The sequence below is a fragment of the Agelaius tricolor genome, unplaced genomic scaffold (genome assembly GCF_023055355.1).
Source record: "Agelaius tricolor isolate 1412-34295 unplaced genomic scaffold, bAgeTri1.0.p SCAF_28, whole genome shotgun sequence".
NCBI lineage: Eukaryota > Metazoa > Chordata > Aves > Passeriformes > Icteridae > Agelaius > Agelaius tricolor.
The window spans coordinates 5,500,588-5,516,966 of NW_027269288.1; the positions used below are offsets into that span (position 1 = coordinate 5,500,588).

General features: G+C 46.5%; 1 protein-coding gene across 6 annotated transcripts in view; it reads right to left on the minus strand.

Moving 5' to 3' along the window:
* The window catches only part of CAMTA1 (calmodulin binding transcription activator 1), a 248,296-nt gene that overhangs the window by 173,416 nt on the left and 58,501 nt on the right, over nt 1–16,379 (minus strand). For all 6 annotated transcript variants that reach the window (XM_071449111.1, XM_071449110.1, XM_071449115.1 and 3 more), the window contains one exon: nt 11,409–11,476. In XM_071449111.1, coding sequence (XP_071305212.1) covers nt 11,409–11,476 — 68 coding nt within the window. The remainder of the gene's footprint in view (nt 1–11,408; nt 11,477–16,379) is intronic.

Consider the following 16,379-nt stretch of genomic DNA (forward strand, 5'->3'; position numbering starts at 1 on the left):
CAAATATAAAAGTAGTCAACCACTTCTCCAAAACATTCCCAAGCTGTTAAGTACTCTCGACTTAAAATTTCTAATGAAGCAGCTTAAAAATCCCAAATTCCTACAGGAATGTGTTTACAATACAAACTCAATTATTGTCTTATTCTGATGCTTATCTTTTCTCACACCCTCTCAGCTCATCCTACTTTGGAATTTAATTACATTCCAGTATTTTTAGTTCAGATGAAATTACACATTTTCAGATTAATTTAGCCTAAACCAACTCTTGTTAACAGCCAATCCTTTTTCTCTCATGCCCTAATTTGTGACCCTACAATTCAGCATGAACTGCTCTTTTAAACCTTGTGACACCCACTGTAAAGCCACGCTCACTGTCCCCAAACCCAGCACAGCACCCAGCATGGCTGGGTCAAAGTTTGCCCAATTTCCTTTGATCAAAACCCTCCTTTTCCTCTTACCTCTGTTATTTTCTGAGCTGGGTTGACAGAGAACAGCCAAGGAGTGACTGTTCCCTACACACTGGTGCAGGGAAAGCGTGACCTTTTGTGATTAGTTAGAATCCAAGGACAATGTTCTCACAAGGACATTTCAGCTCAGCTGCCACAGGAGAAGCACAAGATGGGAACATGGGCCTGAAGCAGGCCCAGCACTCAGCTTGCCCCAAACCAAATCCCAGGACATGAAGCATTCCCTGATGGACACTGATGCTTCCCACAGAAGGCGCTGCCAGCACCATGCTGGGAATCCCAGCCTCTCCCAGGCTGCCTAAATCCAAGCACGGCCTCCACAGCTTTCCTCTCACCTCCCTCCCACCACTTGTGATCTTATGCAACTGTCAAATCCTTGGCATGTTTGAAACCTACTTGTTCAGGTGCCAAGTGGAGACTCATCTAGTCCCTGCAACGAGTCAGATGCTGCAATTGTGCTAATGCCATGCAAGACTTCCACTTTCCAGAACTTCACTGTTATATTTTCTGAAAAATCCCTTTGCCAGGATTTCTTCTCCTGGGAAGCTGAGAAGCCTCAGAAAAGAATGAAAACAGTAATTATCTGATTGCTTCTCCTGTGTTTGCTGCTTTGGAATGTGGTCTGGAGATCGTTTACCAACAGGTGCATGTTTGATTGGTTTCAGGTGAATTGTTTTAACTTAATGACCAATCGCCATCAGCTGTGTCAGACCCTGAGGAGTCAGTCATGAGTTTTCATTACCATTCTTGTTAAGCCTTCTGTCTGTATCCTTTCTCTTTCTTTAGTATAGTTTTAGTATAGCATTCTTTAATATATTATTAGTATCATAAAATAATAAACCAGCCTTCTGAGAACATAGAGTCAGATTCTCATCTCTCACCTCATCCTGGGGACCCTCACAAACTCAACACTTCACCAAATTTTTAATATTGGCAAGAAACTTGGATTAAATGTTAGCTCTCCTATGAACTACATAATCTGAAGAAAAAAACCCAAACCCTGCTCTTTTCATCCTTTTCATACATTACCTAGAGTGCCCTCATGTCCTTCCTAAGGGCACAACCTCCTCTCTATCCACTGCCCACTCTGGCACACCAAAACTACAACAGTGGGACTGTGCCACACATCCCCTGCTTTGGTTGGTGTCCCACCTGCACAAGCCTCTGGCTGTGACCAAATATTATCTCGGCCAGTACCAGGGATTTTGGTAAAGGCAGGTGGGCAGACTAAAGGAAGCCATAATAAATATAACAGTCCCTCCAGATCTGGGATCTGTGCAGGATTAGAAGTGACTTTTTTATAAATTTAAGGAGTTGAAGGGATGAGAGCAAGGATTGAATAGGAAAAGAAACCAGACAAGAGCAGCAGTTAGAAAAGCCTGGGAGAAAAACCAGTGGGAGAAGAGGAGGCAGAGCAAGCACACAAAGCTGCGATTATAAAATCCTCCAAATCTTTCATATCCTAAATTTAAAGCAGAGCACAAAATACTGCCCTGCTCTTGGCTAGCACTGTTCTCAAAGGCCACAGTTTATCAAAAAAAAAGTTTACTGCCCAATTTAGCACTGGTTGGGTCTTCTAAAGCTGTCTGGGATCACAAATGCCATTGAGCAGGGAGACAGGTCCCCATGCCACATCACCACCAGTGTTACCATCCCTGGCCTGAGGCATCTGCCTGAATACTGCAAAGTGGAATTCAGAAGCTGAACAGTGGAAGAGCCATGTTCCACCTTGGCACTGAGAATTGGGACTGGGCACTACTTGGTGAACCCAATGTCACCTTACACATGGAGTATTTTCTTGGCAACTGTTCCAACCATGTCACCGGTTCTTAGTTGTTGACAAATCCTGTTACACAGCAAAGATTTGTATCAGAGCTTTAATTTAATTACTGTAAATAAACCCAGCAACTTGGCCCAATGGTTTAATGGGTTACCAGCCTGGCTGAGGGTCAGGATCTGTAATCCTCCTGCAGTGCTGCTCCATGTGATATCCCAGGTGACACACAGCTACAGCAGCCCCTGCTTCCAAAGATCCAGACAAAGCCTTCAAAACAACTTGGGGTTACTGCTACAGAGACACAGCCCCAGGCCTGCACCCTCACTTCAGTTCCTGACTGTACTGTGCTCCCAGGAGCAGCCCCATTGGTGCCCTGCAGTGCTGGTGCTTCCAAAGCCCTTGCAATTGTGTGCAGATCATGATTCCAGCCCATGCTGCTCTGCCATCCTGCTGTGAATGAGCTTTGTGAGGCTGTAGAGAGAACTGATGGCACCCCAGAGAAACAGGTCAAAAAGAGACTCTTGGACATGCTGCTAAAAGAGGTTTTGTCTCTCTTAAGGAAATGTGGAAAGGTTCCCACAATTATCACTTTGCTTCCTTTGCTTGCAACTGTGTAAATCAACCCCTAATACCCTGTTTACTCACTGCAGCAGCATAAGAGCAAGGGGAAACACAGGAGCCCTTTAGCCAGAGAGAATTAAATAAAATAGTGGGAACATCCCACAAATACCAAAGTCAATTAATTCATTTGTTACGGGGCAAGAGTCCTGCATAATTTGTCCTCTGAGTAGTTTATTTTACCTAATTGCTTATCCAGCAAGAAGATCTCCCCTGCATGACCCATTTGCTGTGCAAGAAGCTCGACTGATGAGAAATAAATGGTCACCTTCCAGAGGGCACAGAGTGACAGCAGGGACGCTCCATATGCTGCTCTGCTCCTCAGACCCACATCCAAGCAGAGGAATGCACCCATAACCTGACACTTCATAAGCTGGTGTCCAGGTTCTCCTGAGGAAACCAGGAGACCTCAGTTCCCCTTTCCAGGATCAGCAGGAGAAGGGAAGGCTGCAGATAAGGCACACCCCACTAAGGCTTTACTTCCACTGCAACCCACAGCAATGTGTTCACCACCACTCGCCTTTTACAACAGCACTTAAGGCAACACAACAATTCCAGTTGTGAGGGTGGAGCTCTTTGTCAGCCACATCACCCTCTCAGCTTCTCTACTAGAGTCAGACAGAGCAGAGGCAGAACCAAAAGACTTAATGACTCACTTGAACATCCCCTGTCTGTAAACATTGCTGAGGAACAGGCGGAGCAGAGCTGTCAAACCCACAGCCACCTTCAGCTGGCCAAAAGATGGAACCAGGACAGATGTTATTGGTCTCATCAAAATTTTGTAAATTGAACAGTGAAATGGAGCAGCCTTATTTATCTTAATTTAGTTTATCCTTGACATTTACAAAATAAATACAGGAATAATACTATGGGCACAATTCATTCTCCCTGATGGCAGCAGGAATCACACATGCTCTGACAAAGAACAGGGAGTGACACGGCTACTGTCTGCTGGAAGCAGAGCAGAGGGTGCCAGAGGATCCCCAAGGGATCCACCAGTACCTCTCAGCTCAACACCTCCCTGCAGCACCAAGTACATCCTTGCTGGACAGAGAGAGGCAATGCTGAAAGGAGAAAGGATTGCAAGATGATGCTTGGAGATTGGCTGGGCAGCGCGTTTCGAGCCACCACCAAAGAGGCAACAGGATTTCTGTCAGGAAAGCTTCCAGCTTTCACATTCCACTGGGAGGCTTCTGATGGGCTTTTACTGATGCTTCATCTCCCTCAGAATCAATAGCAAACAATAATCCCACAGCTAGGCATAAATCATGCTGCACAACTCGGCAAATCATCACGTGGGATGCCTCCGGACGGGGCCACTTCTTTATTTCCAGAAACAGCACCATTAATGGTTTCTGCCTGCCAAGCAACAAGATTCCCACTTCACAGCACTGGAAATCTTCATCCTGCACTGAGCCCAGCCACTGCCTCCACTTACTGTGGAGCAAACGTGGGCAAAGCTCATCTCAGCTGGTGGGTGTTGGTGCTGGGGACGAGCCAGGGAGGCAGAGGGGCTGCAGAGGGGCAGATGCCCACCTGCCCTGACACCAGTCCTGGGGCCCCAGATCCACTCCTCACACCAGTCCCAACACACATCCAGCTGCCCAGGGCGGCAAAGAGGCCCCTAAAACCCCTTTTACCACTTGTCATCCTGGTGATGCCACTTGAGGTGCAGCAGCCCCAGGCAGCAGACTGCACTGTCTGTTTACAGCAAACAGAGCTGCTGCAGCACGAGTCAGAAACTCAACGCTCTCACAAAGAGCAGCTCTGGAAAACCCCAGCAGCACCTTCCCTCATGTCACTTTACATCCTGTCAGTAACTTACAGGAAACAAAACGGCCCATCAGAGTTATCCAAGGGTGTGAGACTTTAGGTACATCTGTAATTAAAACACAGACACCAAAGCTGCAAAGCAGCGCCATAAAGCAGATCATTTTACAGCTGGCTGGGCTCCCTCTGATGTACTTGAGAACCATTTTTAAGTGACATAAAGTTTAACATACCGGTACATCTGCCTACCCACCAGATTCTACACGGAATTTAAAATTTAATTATATTAAAGTATTGTTACAGTGTGCATAGCAAGAATGCCAACCAAGTGTAACTTGAGGAGACTCTTTGCCAGATTGTTGTGAATCTGTGTTTTCAGGACTAGGAAGAAAAAGGAGAAAAATTCAAACCTGAACACCTGTGTCAGTGCTCTCAGCTTCATTACTGCTAACCCACCAACTGCTGCCCGTTTGGGCAGAGCAGAATCACACACTTGTCCAGTGTTTCACTACAATGTCATTGCACACCTACAGCACCTGTGCCTGCCAAGCAATTACTCCTCACACCACAGCAAAAGCAAAGCCTGCTCACTGCCTACACACACTTATTCAGCACCAAAAGGAAAACCTCAGTCTGCAGGCAGCTCCTCATCCTCCAACAACCACAACACAAACCAATCTGTCCTCTCCAGGCTGAGCAGCAGATCCTCTGGGATGCCTCTGCATACACAGGCACAAACATCCTCCCCCCAGTTCCATGTTACCAGCACATGCTGGCTAACATTCCAGTGGGCAGCTTAAATAACACTGTGCTTCTCATATAAGATATTGTCCCCATCATGAAATCAAAGCATCAACCCCTCTGCCCTGGGCTCAGGGGGCCCAATCCCTGCCAGCCCAAGATGGTCATGGTGCCTTGCTTCAGCCCTGCACTCCAACCTCAGGGCCAGGTTTCCTGGATGCAAAAATCCTTGTCAATAAATAAAGAACCCAAATAAATAGTTTATTTTTCATCAGTTGCTATATGCAGCCATTAAGATGCAACAAGCAGTTGCTGGATGGTGTTTTTGACACAGAGAATGTATTGGAAGAAACAAGAGAATATCATTAAGGGTCAATTAGGAGCAACTTAAAGGTTATTTTTGCATATCTTACCTCCTGGACAAAAGAAGGTTCTTCAGTGCCATATGAGAATATAAATTAAGTTGCAAAAATCTTTAAAATGCGACAAAGACTCATTTTGTTGCCATTTAGAGCAGCCTGAAGAACAAACAGCAGGTGTTCTGCCACTCTGCAGCCTGCACATATGACCCAGGAAAGGGCAGGTCCAAGGTGGCTCCACAACAGCCATCAAGCCCTGTCCTTCATGGCCCTCTTCAATAGGAAGCACAGAATGCTGGACAATATGGAATTGTCTGCCAGGTCTGGGTGTGACCATCAGAAGCCCAGCCCAACAGCTCTTCCAGCACACTCTTCCCTCTGTTCTAGCCAGGACAAGGGCAGCTCCTCACTGAGCTGCCTCAGCCTGGGAACCCCAATTGCAGCCCAGTACAGGGGGCTCACACACACCAAGCAGCCTCCTCAACCCTAAGATCCTCCCACATGGCATCAAGAACAGTCAGAGCCTGCCAAATACTCAATGTCAATATTGTCCAAAGCCCCATTGTCTTCCCTGGCCTTACCCATTGACAGAAACACCTACCAAGCCTTGCTGCAGGCAGATGGGTTTGCTGAATGATTTCACTGCTTTGTTATCAGATAATTGCTTTTTGTGACTATTCCATATTTTCCAGAGTTCCTTCCTCCTCCACGGGGCAATGCTGCAGGACTCTTATGAGTCCACATAAAGAGGAGAAGGAGTCTTTGCACCCCAGCCCTGTGTGCCTGCAAAGCCAGGCAGTGGGGGCAGACGTTTGTGTGCATGGATTACCTGTGGAGCCACCATCTCTGACAGGTATCCCTCTGAGATGTGCAGAGCCCAAGGCTGGTGACCATGCACAGGGGCTGCAGAGCCACTGGTGGGCTGGAAGAGCCAACCTTCAGCCTCTGTGCCAGGTGAATCCACAACAGAAACACAGACCTCTGGCCTTGGTTATCCAAGTTGGCCAGTGACATCTGCTGTGATGCTCTTCTGAGCTGCCAGCTGAATACAGAGGGAAACCAGCACTCCCAGAGGACCAGCACACACCAGGCTGAGTTTGCCATGGGAAGAATTTGGAAGGAATACTTGAAGACCGTTGCCTGATTCAGGCCAGGCATCTGGATGGCTCCCAGCAACTCTGCCCTTAGGTCACTTTACAATCAACACAGTGAGCTGTTAAAAGAATTCATTATTGGTGTCTCAACACCCCTGGACCACAGCAGCTAAAAATCCATACGAACGAAGGGCTCTTAAAACCATCTGTGCACTGTTTATTCTCTGCAGGGACAATAAAGAGAAGGAAATACTGAGAGCAGTGAGAAGAAAATGTTGAGAGTCATGAAATCTATAAAGTGTAAAGAGAGATGTGCCACATTTAGCAGGGATTATGTCAAGCAGCATCCTGAGCCAGGAGTGCTGACAGCACACACACGCTGCCTTCCACAGAGGAAAACAGGTCATATGTGACCCCAAACATGCCAGCAGAGCTCCCAGCAGCACGAGCAGAAAACCCAAATTTCAGCACTGCCCACAGGCAAGGTTAATGGTCCTGGATCCTATGGAGAGTACGAGCCATATGAGAGAGCAGGACCTTTGAAACGTGCCTTGAAAGTCTAAACAAGGTCTCGAGAGGACTTTTATTTGCAACAAGCACAAGGGGAGAGGACAGAACTTTTGCCACCAATCACAGCTCTGGGCAGCTGCTTTTCCACAACCTCCAGCTCCCATGAGCTTCTCCTCCACAGGGAGCCTCTGTCTCATTTCCCAGCAGCCAGGACATCCTGGCAGCAGCATCCACTCATGCAGTGGGACAGCTCTCACACAGAGCACACTGAAAAGAAGGTTCGCAAGGTAATGGCCTAACACAGTGAATTAATTCCAAAGCACAATTGTTTTCAATCTTCATTTAAACCCAACCTTACCTAATCTCACTTTAACGACATAGGAAATGGAAATTCCCTTAATAATGTAAGTTATGAATATTTATTACCCTATTTTTTACCTGAAAATGGAGTAATTCAATTAATTTTACTATTAATTATTTAATACAGAATTAATATGCTGCAAGATCCTAACTTTTCTTTACAATGCTGCTGATATCTCAGATAGGGGATGTTCCTTATGCTGGACTGATGGGCAGGTAAGGCACAGGGTGTGCTTCCTGGACAAGGGACACCTGGATAGGAGGTGGGGAGACTCCAGGGACTGCACCCATCCTGTTCTCACTGTGGAGTAAGGCTGGTCCCCCCAGCAATCCCCCTGTGTCCTTTAAGGGACAGAAACACATCTGAACTGCATTCCCAGATGGAAAACTGACCTTGCAGCTTCTGAGCACAGCCAAGGCTTTTCCATTGCCTGGGGCACACTTGTGAAATAGTGACGTCACCTCGGATCGCTCAAGAATATTTTTAAAATACCGTACAAATGCTAATGACAAAAGGCACCTGGAAACAGAGAAGCAAAGTATCTCCCTCTGGCAGAATGCTCCTGGACTCAGAAAATTGACTTTGTCATTGAAATTCCAAAGTAAATAACAATTAAGTTCTACTTGATATATAAATGTCAAGTAATTTTTTTTTTTTTTTGTCATCGTGTTTTGCATTTAAACTTGGAAATGTCAGCCACTTGGCCCTGCTGCATTAGCAGAACGCTTCCCCCGCCCCGCTGCCGGAACACCCGCTGCGGATTACCCGGCACATCATCAAATAACCAAACACCATTCCAAGGCAGCCTCAAGGTCAATGCTTGTGAGGTGTACTTGCTAATTTATGTTGATCAACTGGAGCGCTCAAAGGAGTGTTGTAATAATGCTCCAGTACATTTATATCAGGGTATTCAGTCAATTGGAGTCGTTCAACAAGAAGTTTTCACCAAGAAAAGAAAGTCGTTCAAAAGAAGTCGTTCAACAAAACATTCAGAACTGCAACATGGGACACTCTGTTTGGGAAAGAGAGTATCCCATGTTAACAGAACAAAACATTCAGAACTGCAAGCCTGGCTCCAAACCAGCTCGTCCCTCATTGCCAAGCTCTGCCTTAGCTCAGGGACCTGTGAGGCACCACAGCCCAGCCTGGCCTGACCCTCTGCAGCAGTTCCTTCACTGAGCTGGACAGCACCAAAACCCCATCACCAATATCAACCCTCTGCCCACACATCAAGTAACCAAACACCATTCCAAGGGAGCCTCAAGGTCACTGCTTGTGAGGTGTACTTGCTAATTTATGTTGATCAACTGGAGAGCTCAAAGGACTGTTGTAATACTGCTCCAGTATGTTTATATCACTGTATTCAGTCAATTGGAGTTGTTCAACGAGAAGTTTCAGATTAGGGACCTTTTGCAAAGGTTTATCATAGCTCCTTCAATGGCAAGAGGGCCTCCCTTCCATGTCCATGACTAAAGCAATATCCATCCGTGCTGTAAACATGGGAAACTCTGTTTGGGAAAGAGATTAAAACATTCAGAACTGCAAGCTTGGCTCCAAACCAGCTCCAAACCAGCTCGTCCCTCAGTGCCACGCTCTGCCTTAGCTCAGGGACCTGTGAGGCACCACAGCCCAGCCTGGCCTGACCCTCTGCAGCAGTTCCCTCACTGAGATGGACAGCACCAAAACCCATCACCAATATCAACCCTCTGCCCACAGCTGCAGCAGCAGCAGCTCCCACAGGCAGTGTCCAGCCATGCCCAGAGCCCCCATGGCATCCATCCAGCAGTGAGAGAGACTCCTCACAGCACACTATACATCATCATATTAGGAAACTCTGTGTGTGTCAGTGATGCAATTAATTTTTATTAATTTTGTGAGATGAAATTAGTAGCACCCACAGCAGCAAACAAAGAACAGGGAGTGTTCCAGTTCAGTGCCAAATCGATGTCATTAATTCTGTAATACCGGGAGCTCTGATTGTAGCAACTCAGCATTTAATTCTTCCAAATAATTTTTATATTAAAAAAAAAATAGAAAACTAACTGAACAATTTCAGAAGGACCTTGAACTCATGTCACAACTTTCCTTCTCCTGGGACATTCTTTCTTCCAAGTGTAAACACACAAGAGGAAGGCAAGGAAATGTGTTTGCTGCTCTCTGTGGAGAGAGCTGCAGACACAAGGAAATGTTCATCAGAAAATTATTTTCATGCATTGCCTTTAGCAAACCAAGCTCTTAAAATCAGAAGATGCTGCTACAAAAACATTTATAATTTCCTATCTTTAATGATACCATGTAGAGCCAGCCTAGTTAATGTGTTTTCTGACCCCTTAAAAGGCTTCTCTGGCAAAGGCTCAGCGAGAAATTGTTTTAAATTAATTCTGAAACTGGGATTACCAACCCAGAAAAAACTATTGCTAATATTAACTGAATTACCTGCTGTTCTGCTGCCAAGGAGAGCCTCACAGCTGCTACCAGCAGGAAAGATCCATTCAGGGCCCTTCCACCACCATGGCAGCTCCAGGTCTTGGACAATCACTGAGAAACAATTGGGTTTCCCACATCTCCTTCCCAGTGCTACACTTTTTAATACGACAAGCAAATGCATTACTTACCAATGTCACAAAAATATACAGTCTGAGGGGGAGGAAGCCCACAAAAGTAAAACAACACTGCTCTTTTGTTCCCATATTTCATGGAAAGCAGGTCCTCTGTGTGCCCCACCTGCAGCTGCACTGCAGAGGCGCAGAGAAGGCCTCCACGTCCATCCTCTCTTCAGCTGGGTGCTGTGGAACACCTGGAATCAATCTGTGCTATTCGTTAGGGTGGCACCGCTCCCCGTGTCCCACTGGGACCTCTGTCCCTGCTCATGGCAGCGGGAGGTGATGCCAAACCTGGAGCACGCTGCTCCGGGCGCCTGCGGCACCGGCCCCTGCAACGGATGATGCTGGGATGCAGGATGCTAGAACAGGCTTTTCTCTCACCTGGGTCCCAGCAGGCTCCTTCCAATGGCCCAGCCCTCTGCAATAGGAAAGGGGTGATTGGGAAAAAGAAAAACAGCAAAAGCCCAGCAAGACCAGAAAGCAAGAGTCGTTCTCTGCGTTAGTGAGACGTATGGAGCCAGAACATAGCTGAAACAGCAGGAAAACATCCACAGCCAAAACTCCATGTCTGGGTTCCCAGGGGAGCGAGAAGTTAAACATTTATGGCAGCACGAAGAAGACATGACATTTACTGAATAATAAACTGCAAACATGTCTGTTAATGCAGCTTTTTGGGACCTCCTCACCATCAAACACTTAACCTCAGCAAGGGAAACACCAGAACACAAACAAACCCCATGCCTGTCTGTGAACAGGCAGCACATGGTGGGGCTGCTGCTTTTTTATTTATTTAAAGTTAGAGGCAAGGGAGCTCTGTCAAGATAAACAGCCCACAACCTTGCTCAGAGACTTCAGATCTGCTCATCTGAAGGGACACAATTAAATCCTGAGCAATCGGGTTAAAACTTTAACCTGCCAAGACTGTAGCTGTTCCATTTTTAATCAATCTGATTTCATTCAATAAAATGCTCATTAAGGCAATTAATGAGAGTTTGGTGTCACAAGCCATCAGGCGTGACTGGGAGTTTCCACTTGGTGGTCAAGGCATTGATCAGTGAGTCAAGTCATCAGCGCGAGAGAGTCAATGTGCTGAGCAGGAGAACATTACCTGGTTTTGGGGGAGGTTGTTAGCCACTCCTCATGCTTTTCAAACGTTATTAAATAAGCTGCAATTTCCTGAAAGAGAAATGCAGAAAGAAAACAGAGTTACTTGCATGGCTGTGCTGGGAACTGGAAAGTTTTTATAACAGAGACATGGAGCCGCCTACCCCGGGGCCAGGCTGCAGCTGAAATCGGGTTTTGACTGACAGAGAGCACTCAGTAAATGTTCACATCCACGCCACCAAGGCCAGGCTTAAACAGGACAATGAAGAGATGCAAATGAGGAAAGGCATTAACATTTTTCCAGCACAGAGAATTTGCTGGTAACTGTGGTGACCACGGCATCGCCGAGAGCCCGGTATGACGTCAGGAAGCAAAGGGGAGGGTAGCGACAATACGGACACAGGGAGCTAAATAAAATATTTATAAATAGAACAGCATCACTGCAGAGAGAATTACTGAATTATTAATCGTTGCCATAAAAAGCCAGCGGGTGACATCAACATAAGTCATTGCTCCCACTTGCAGGAATGATACGGGCGATTACTTCCAGATCAGAACCGATTTGTTTGCAGGAAATTATCGGCGCCAGCGACATAATTCACGACAGTGCCTGTAAACAGGCCTGAGGAACGGGACAGACATTCATCCATTTCCTGGGTACAAACCTAGGGTGGTCACAAGGTGACAACTGTCACCACACCAGCAGGGTCCCGGTATCTAGAGATGGCCACAGATTTCTGAGACTGTGCTGAAAATAAGCCCCCTATGATATACTCAGAAAAATATATGGTTTTGATGGTTAACTTCCAAAAATTATCACCCAGCGCTCTCAGAAGGGCCTGCATAGCAAAAGCTGAACAAGTGAGGTCAGTGAAACTGCCTTCAATGTAGAAATGCCTCAAATCAGACCCCCAAACCACAGACAGTATCATCTCCAGAGCCACTGCAGCAGAAGTGTCCCCAAGCTGTAATTCCCAACAGCACAACACACGCCAGTGCCTGGGCTTTCCACCAGGAAAGGTGTTTTTATTATTTTTTTTTTAGCTAGCTCTATATAAGGGCTGTCGCTTACAGTACCAAAGCTAAAAACCCCCACAATGCTCTCCAACCAGCTGGCCCAAGCATCTGCTAGAGCCACAAAATGCAATTATATTACTCCCAAACGAGACGTAAAAATATCTTGTTTCCAATACTCTTGGTTTTAAGACTCATACTTAATGTCCTCTGGGCATTGCGGCGGTGCCAGATCTCCGTGTTATGTACTTTATTAGAGCTGTGTGAATGTCATATTAATGACTCCTGACCAACATGTTTACACTGCAAATAAATTCTCCTGGAATCCACTGATGCACCCCTTGTTTCCCAAGCCAGTCTCTGCAGGTTTAAGGGATCCCCATACACACAAATGACAGAGCAGCAACACAAAGCTCCAAAAACTCTTCTTTTTAATTTCTGGCTAGTGGCTAATGGCTGAATAAAACTCAGCATCCAGGAAAGCCCGTGCAGATCTCCAGCACTGACACTGATGACCTTCTGAATCCTCACAGTTTCATAGCAGCTGCACCTGAATCAGATGCAAGTGCTGAAATCTGGACACTACATGGCCAAAAAAAGTCTGAGCCCAGATTTCCAACAAGCTAAAACTACCAAAGAACTCCATAAAATTCTTCAGAAAATATGGAAAAAGATCTCTGGGGTTTTTTAAAGCTAGTGCAGTAATTCCACCAAAAATGCAGCAATCAGCAGAGCTCTATTCCCAACCCATCCCACGTTATGTGTCCTCAGCTCACTATGCTACAAACCAGTGTCACCTCGTGCTGTGCAGTGAGATGAGCTCTGAAGAGACTGAGGAACACTTGGGAGCTCCTCAGCACCAGGCAAGCACCAGATAAGCAAGCATTTACAGAAACAAGCCCCTTCAATGCCATGATGGTTTAGGGGGTTCAGATTAATCTGAGATTTTGGTCTATTCCTACTAAAATTCAACTGCTGTAAGGAGAATTAAGCCGTTTTTAAATTTGTGGTGAATAAATACATTGCTATGGCATAGAAACCCAAAGTATTTCAGGTGAAGGACTCAGCCTTACCCATGGCTCATTCACTCTGCTCCTTCCTGCCAGACCATGCTAGGCACATGTGAAAACCTAATCCCAAATCATCACTAACTGGAGGAGCTGCAGCAACAAGAGGCTCCCATGAGAGGCAGAACATGGGGCTCCACTCTGCTGGCCTGGCCCACTCATATTTGGGCAGAGGAAAGGCCAAGCTGCCAGTCAGTGCCAGATACACATCAGGGAAGGAGATGTGCTTCTCTGCTTCAAAAGCCCCTTAAAAACCCCATTCCTTATATGTTCTGCTTTCTGGAACTACAACTTCATGTCAGCTCTGCAGAGGAAAATGCTCAGGTGGTTGATCAGAGGTTTGCACGAGATGCCTCTGCCCAGTGGCTCCCTGTCTACATGGGACAGGCAGGGCACAGGCAGGGCTGGGGTTCAGCAGCTGCATGGGCCAAGTACCCTGCTGCCACACCAACACCCTTTTTCCCTTTGGAAAAAGAGGAAAGAAATAGATTTATCACCAGAAGACACAAAGTCATTAAATAATTAAAAACAAAACTATGGGCACAATAAAAGCCCTCTGATAAAACCCTGCATTTTAATGCGTGTTAATTCCCCTAATGATTCTTTCTGTGTCTCACAGGGTCAAATCAATGTCCTCACAAAAAAATCCAATTATATCCCATTCATCGTATCTTTGGAGCAAAGCTATTGTTTGCTTTTGTCTCCTATCAAACCCTTTTCCCATTGCTTCTTGCCCGAGACTACGAACAAAAGACAGCATGGCACCAGCAAGGTCAGATGAGACAGAGCTGGCTCTGAAACCCCGGCTGGTCCTGGCTCCTCTGGGATTGCACAGCAAGTGACAAACCAAGGGATGCCTGCAGGTGACACAAACGCTCAGTCCCGTCATCAGTGAGTCCCCCTGCAGCACCAGTCAGGCCAGGTGGCTCCAGGTGGACCCCAAGGCCACCCAGATTTATCTCCATGGGCAAGGGCACCACACACCATGGGCAGCAGCATTTTATCTAGGTGCCCATTTATTTTTATTTTGCACTTGCCAGTGTGTTCAGATTATTAGTGTGAATGCACCAGGGAGCCACCAGCTGGGAAGCCCAGCCAGCTGTGTGAGACAGGACACAAGCAGCTCCACCATCTCCAGACAGCTGCCACCAAGGATGCTCCCACTGCTCCCTCAGCCTCATGCCACTGTGGCACCACTCAGCCTGGCATTCCTGGCTCAGGCATGATGGCAGGGCCACCACACGCTCCCCACCCAATGCTACGTGACTGCAGCTCCTCAGACACTTCAATATTTAATGTCAGCACGTAACAGCCCAGAGCTGTGGCACATGGGCGACCTGATCTCACCCGCCACAGGGTGGATGAGAGGCAGCGCTGCAGCCAGCGGCACAGGGACAGGGACAGCAGGGAGGAAGAAGCTCCCTCAGTGCACTCAGTGCTGCCCAGCAGCTGCTGCAAAGCTGCTTGTCTTCATGCACAGGAACCAGAGAGGACATGGCCACAAAGCACGGGACAGACAGATGTGTGGTAGTTTCTGAGTCCCCTGTCGTTGGGAGGAAATGATGAATCTGACTCCATGTTCTTAGAAGGCTAATTTATTATTTTATGATCTATATTATGTTAAAGAATATTATACTAAACTATGCTAAAGAATACAGAAAGGATACAGACAGAAGTTTAAAAGATAATAATGAAAACTCGTGACTCTCTCCAGACCCTCAACACAGCTGGCTGTGATTGGTCATTAAGTAAAAACAATTCACATGTTGGATAAACAATCTCCAACCACATTCCAAAGCAGCAAAACACAGGAGAAGCAAATGAAATAATATTGTTTTCCTTTTTCTCTGAGGCTTCTCAGCTTCCCAGGAGAGAAATGCTGGGCAAGGGGATTTTTCCAGAAAATGTGACAGTGACACCGACGAGCAGGGATCTGGGGGTGTCAGAGAGGCTCGTGACCCATCGTGCACACAGAAAGGCTCCAACTCTGCCCTGAGCTGAAGGGTTTCCAGTGAACATACATTTTTTGGTAGAAAAAAAGTTTAGAAACCCTGAAAAGGACAATTAATGGGTTCCCTAAAGCCATGGACTGAGTGTTGGTTCCTTCCTCCCCGGTTCCTTCCTCCCAGCTCAATTCCCTCCAGGTCATTCTGCATCATCATAATGTACTGGCAATTCCCACCTCACCTCACAAAATAAAAAAAGACTGTAAGGGAGAAGGATTGCAGGATTCCCTAGGCCAGGCAGCTCTGGTCACCATCTGGTCTCAAAGCAACATGTAATTCATTAAAAAAAAAAAAAGCAGTCTGAATTTCAAGTTATTACTTTGTATGAATTATACACACCCGAATTAATAAGCCTGGATCTATGCATGTGTTATGGTGTTAGGAGAAAGTAGAAGAGTTTCTACTCATCCCTAGATTTAGACCACAGGGCTAATAAAGCTGCAATCTCTTAAGCGAGCACATTTATTCTCTTAGGAATTCACCACGTCCTCTCTGCTATAAAGACAAATTCCAGCCCATCACTTCCTTATCATCCTTCTGCTCTGAAATGAAAATAAAAATTCATGTTGACTGTGGACCATCTTCTCAGTGGGATTGAGCCATTTTCGTTTTCAACCCATACCCACTCTCAAAGCTATTAATATTCTGAATATCCCAACTACAAACCGCTCCAAACACCACACAGAGCAGGCTCACACCACCTTCTTCAGCATCATGGGAACAAAAATCAAAATCCCCCAGCATTCACTCAGTTGTTTGGCCTAAATCAGCAACACTATAAAGGGATATTGCTCATGAGCTGGGTGACACAAGGAGCAGGAGAAAGGCAAAGTGAGCCCACGAGTGTCCAGCAGGGACAGGAGGGACATGGCAGGGTCAGGTGCCTGC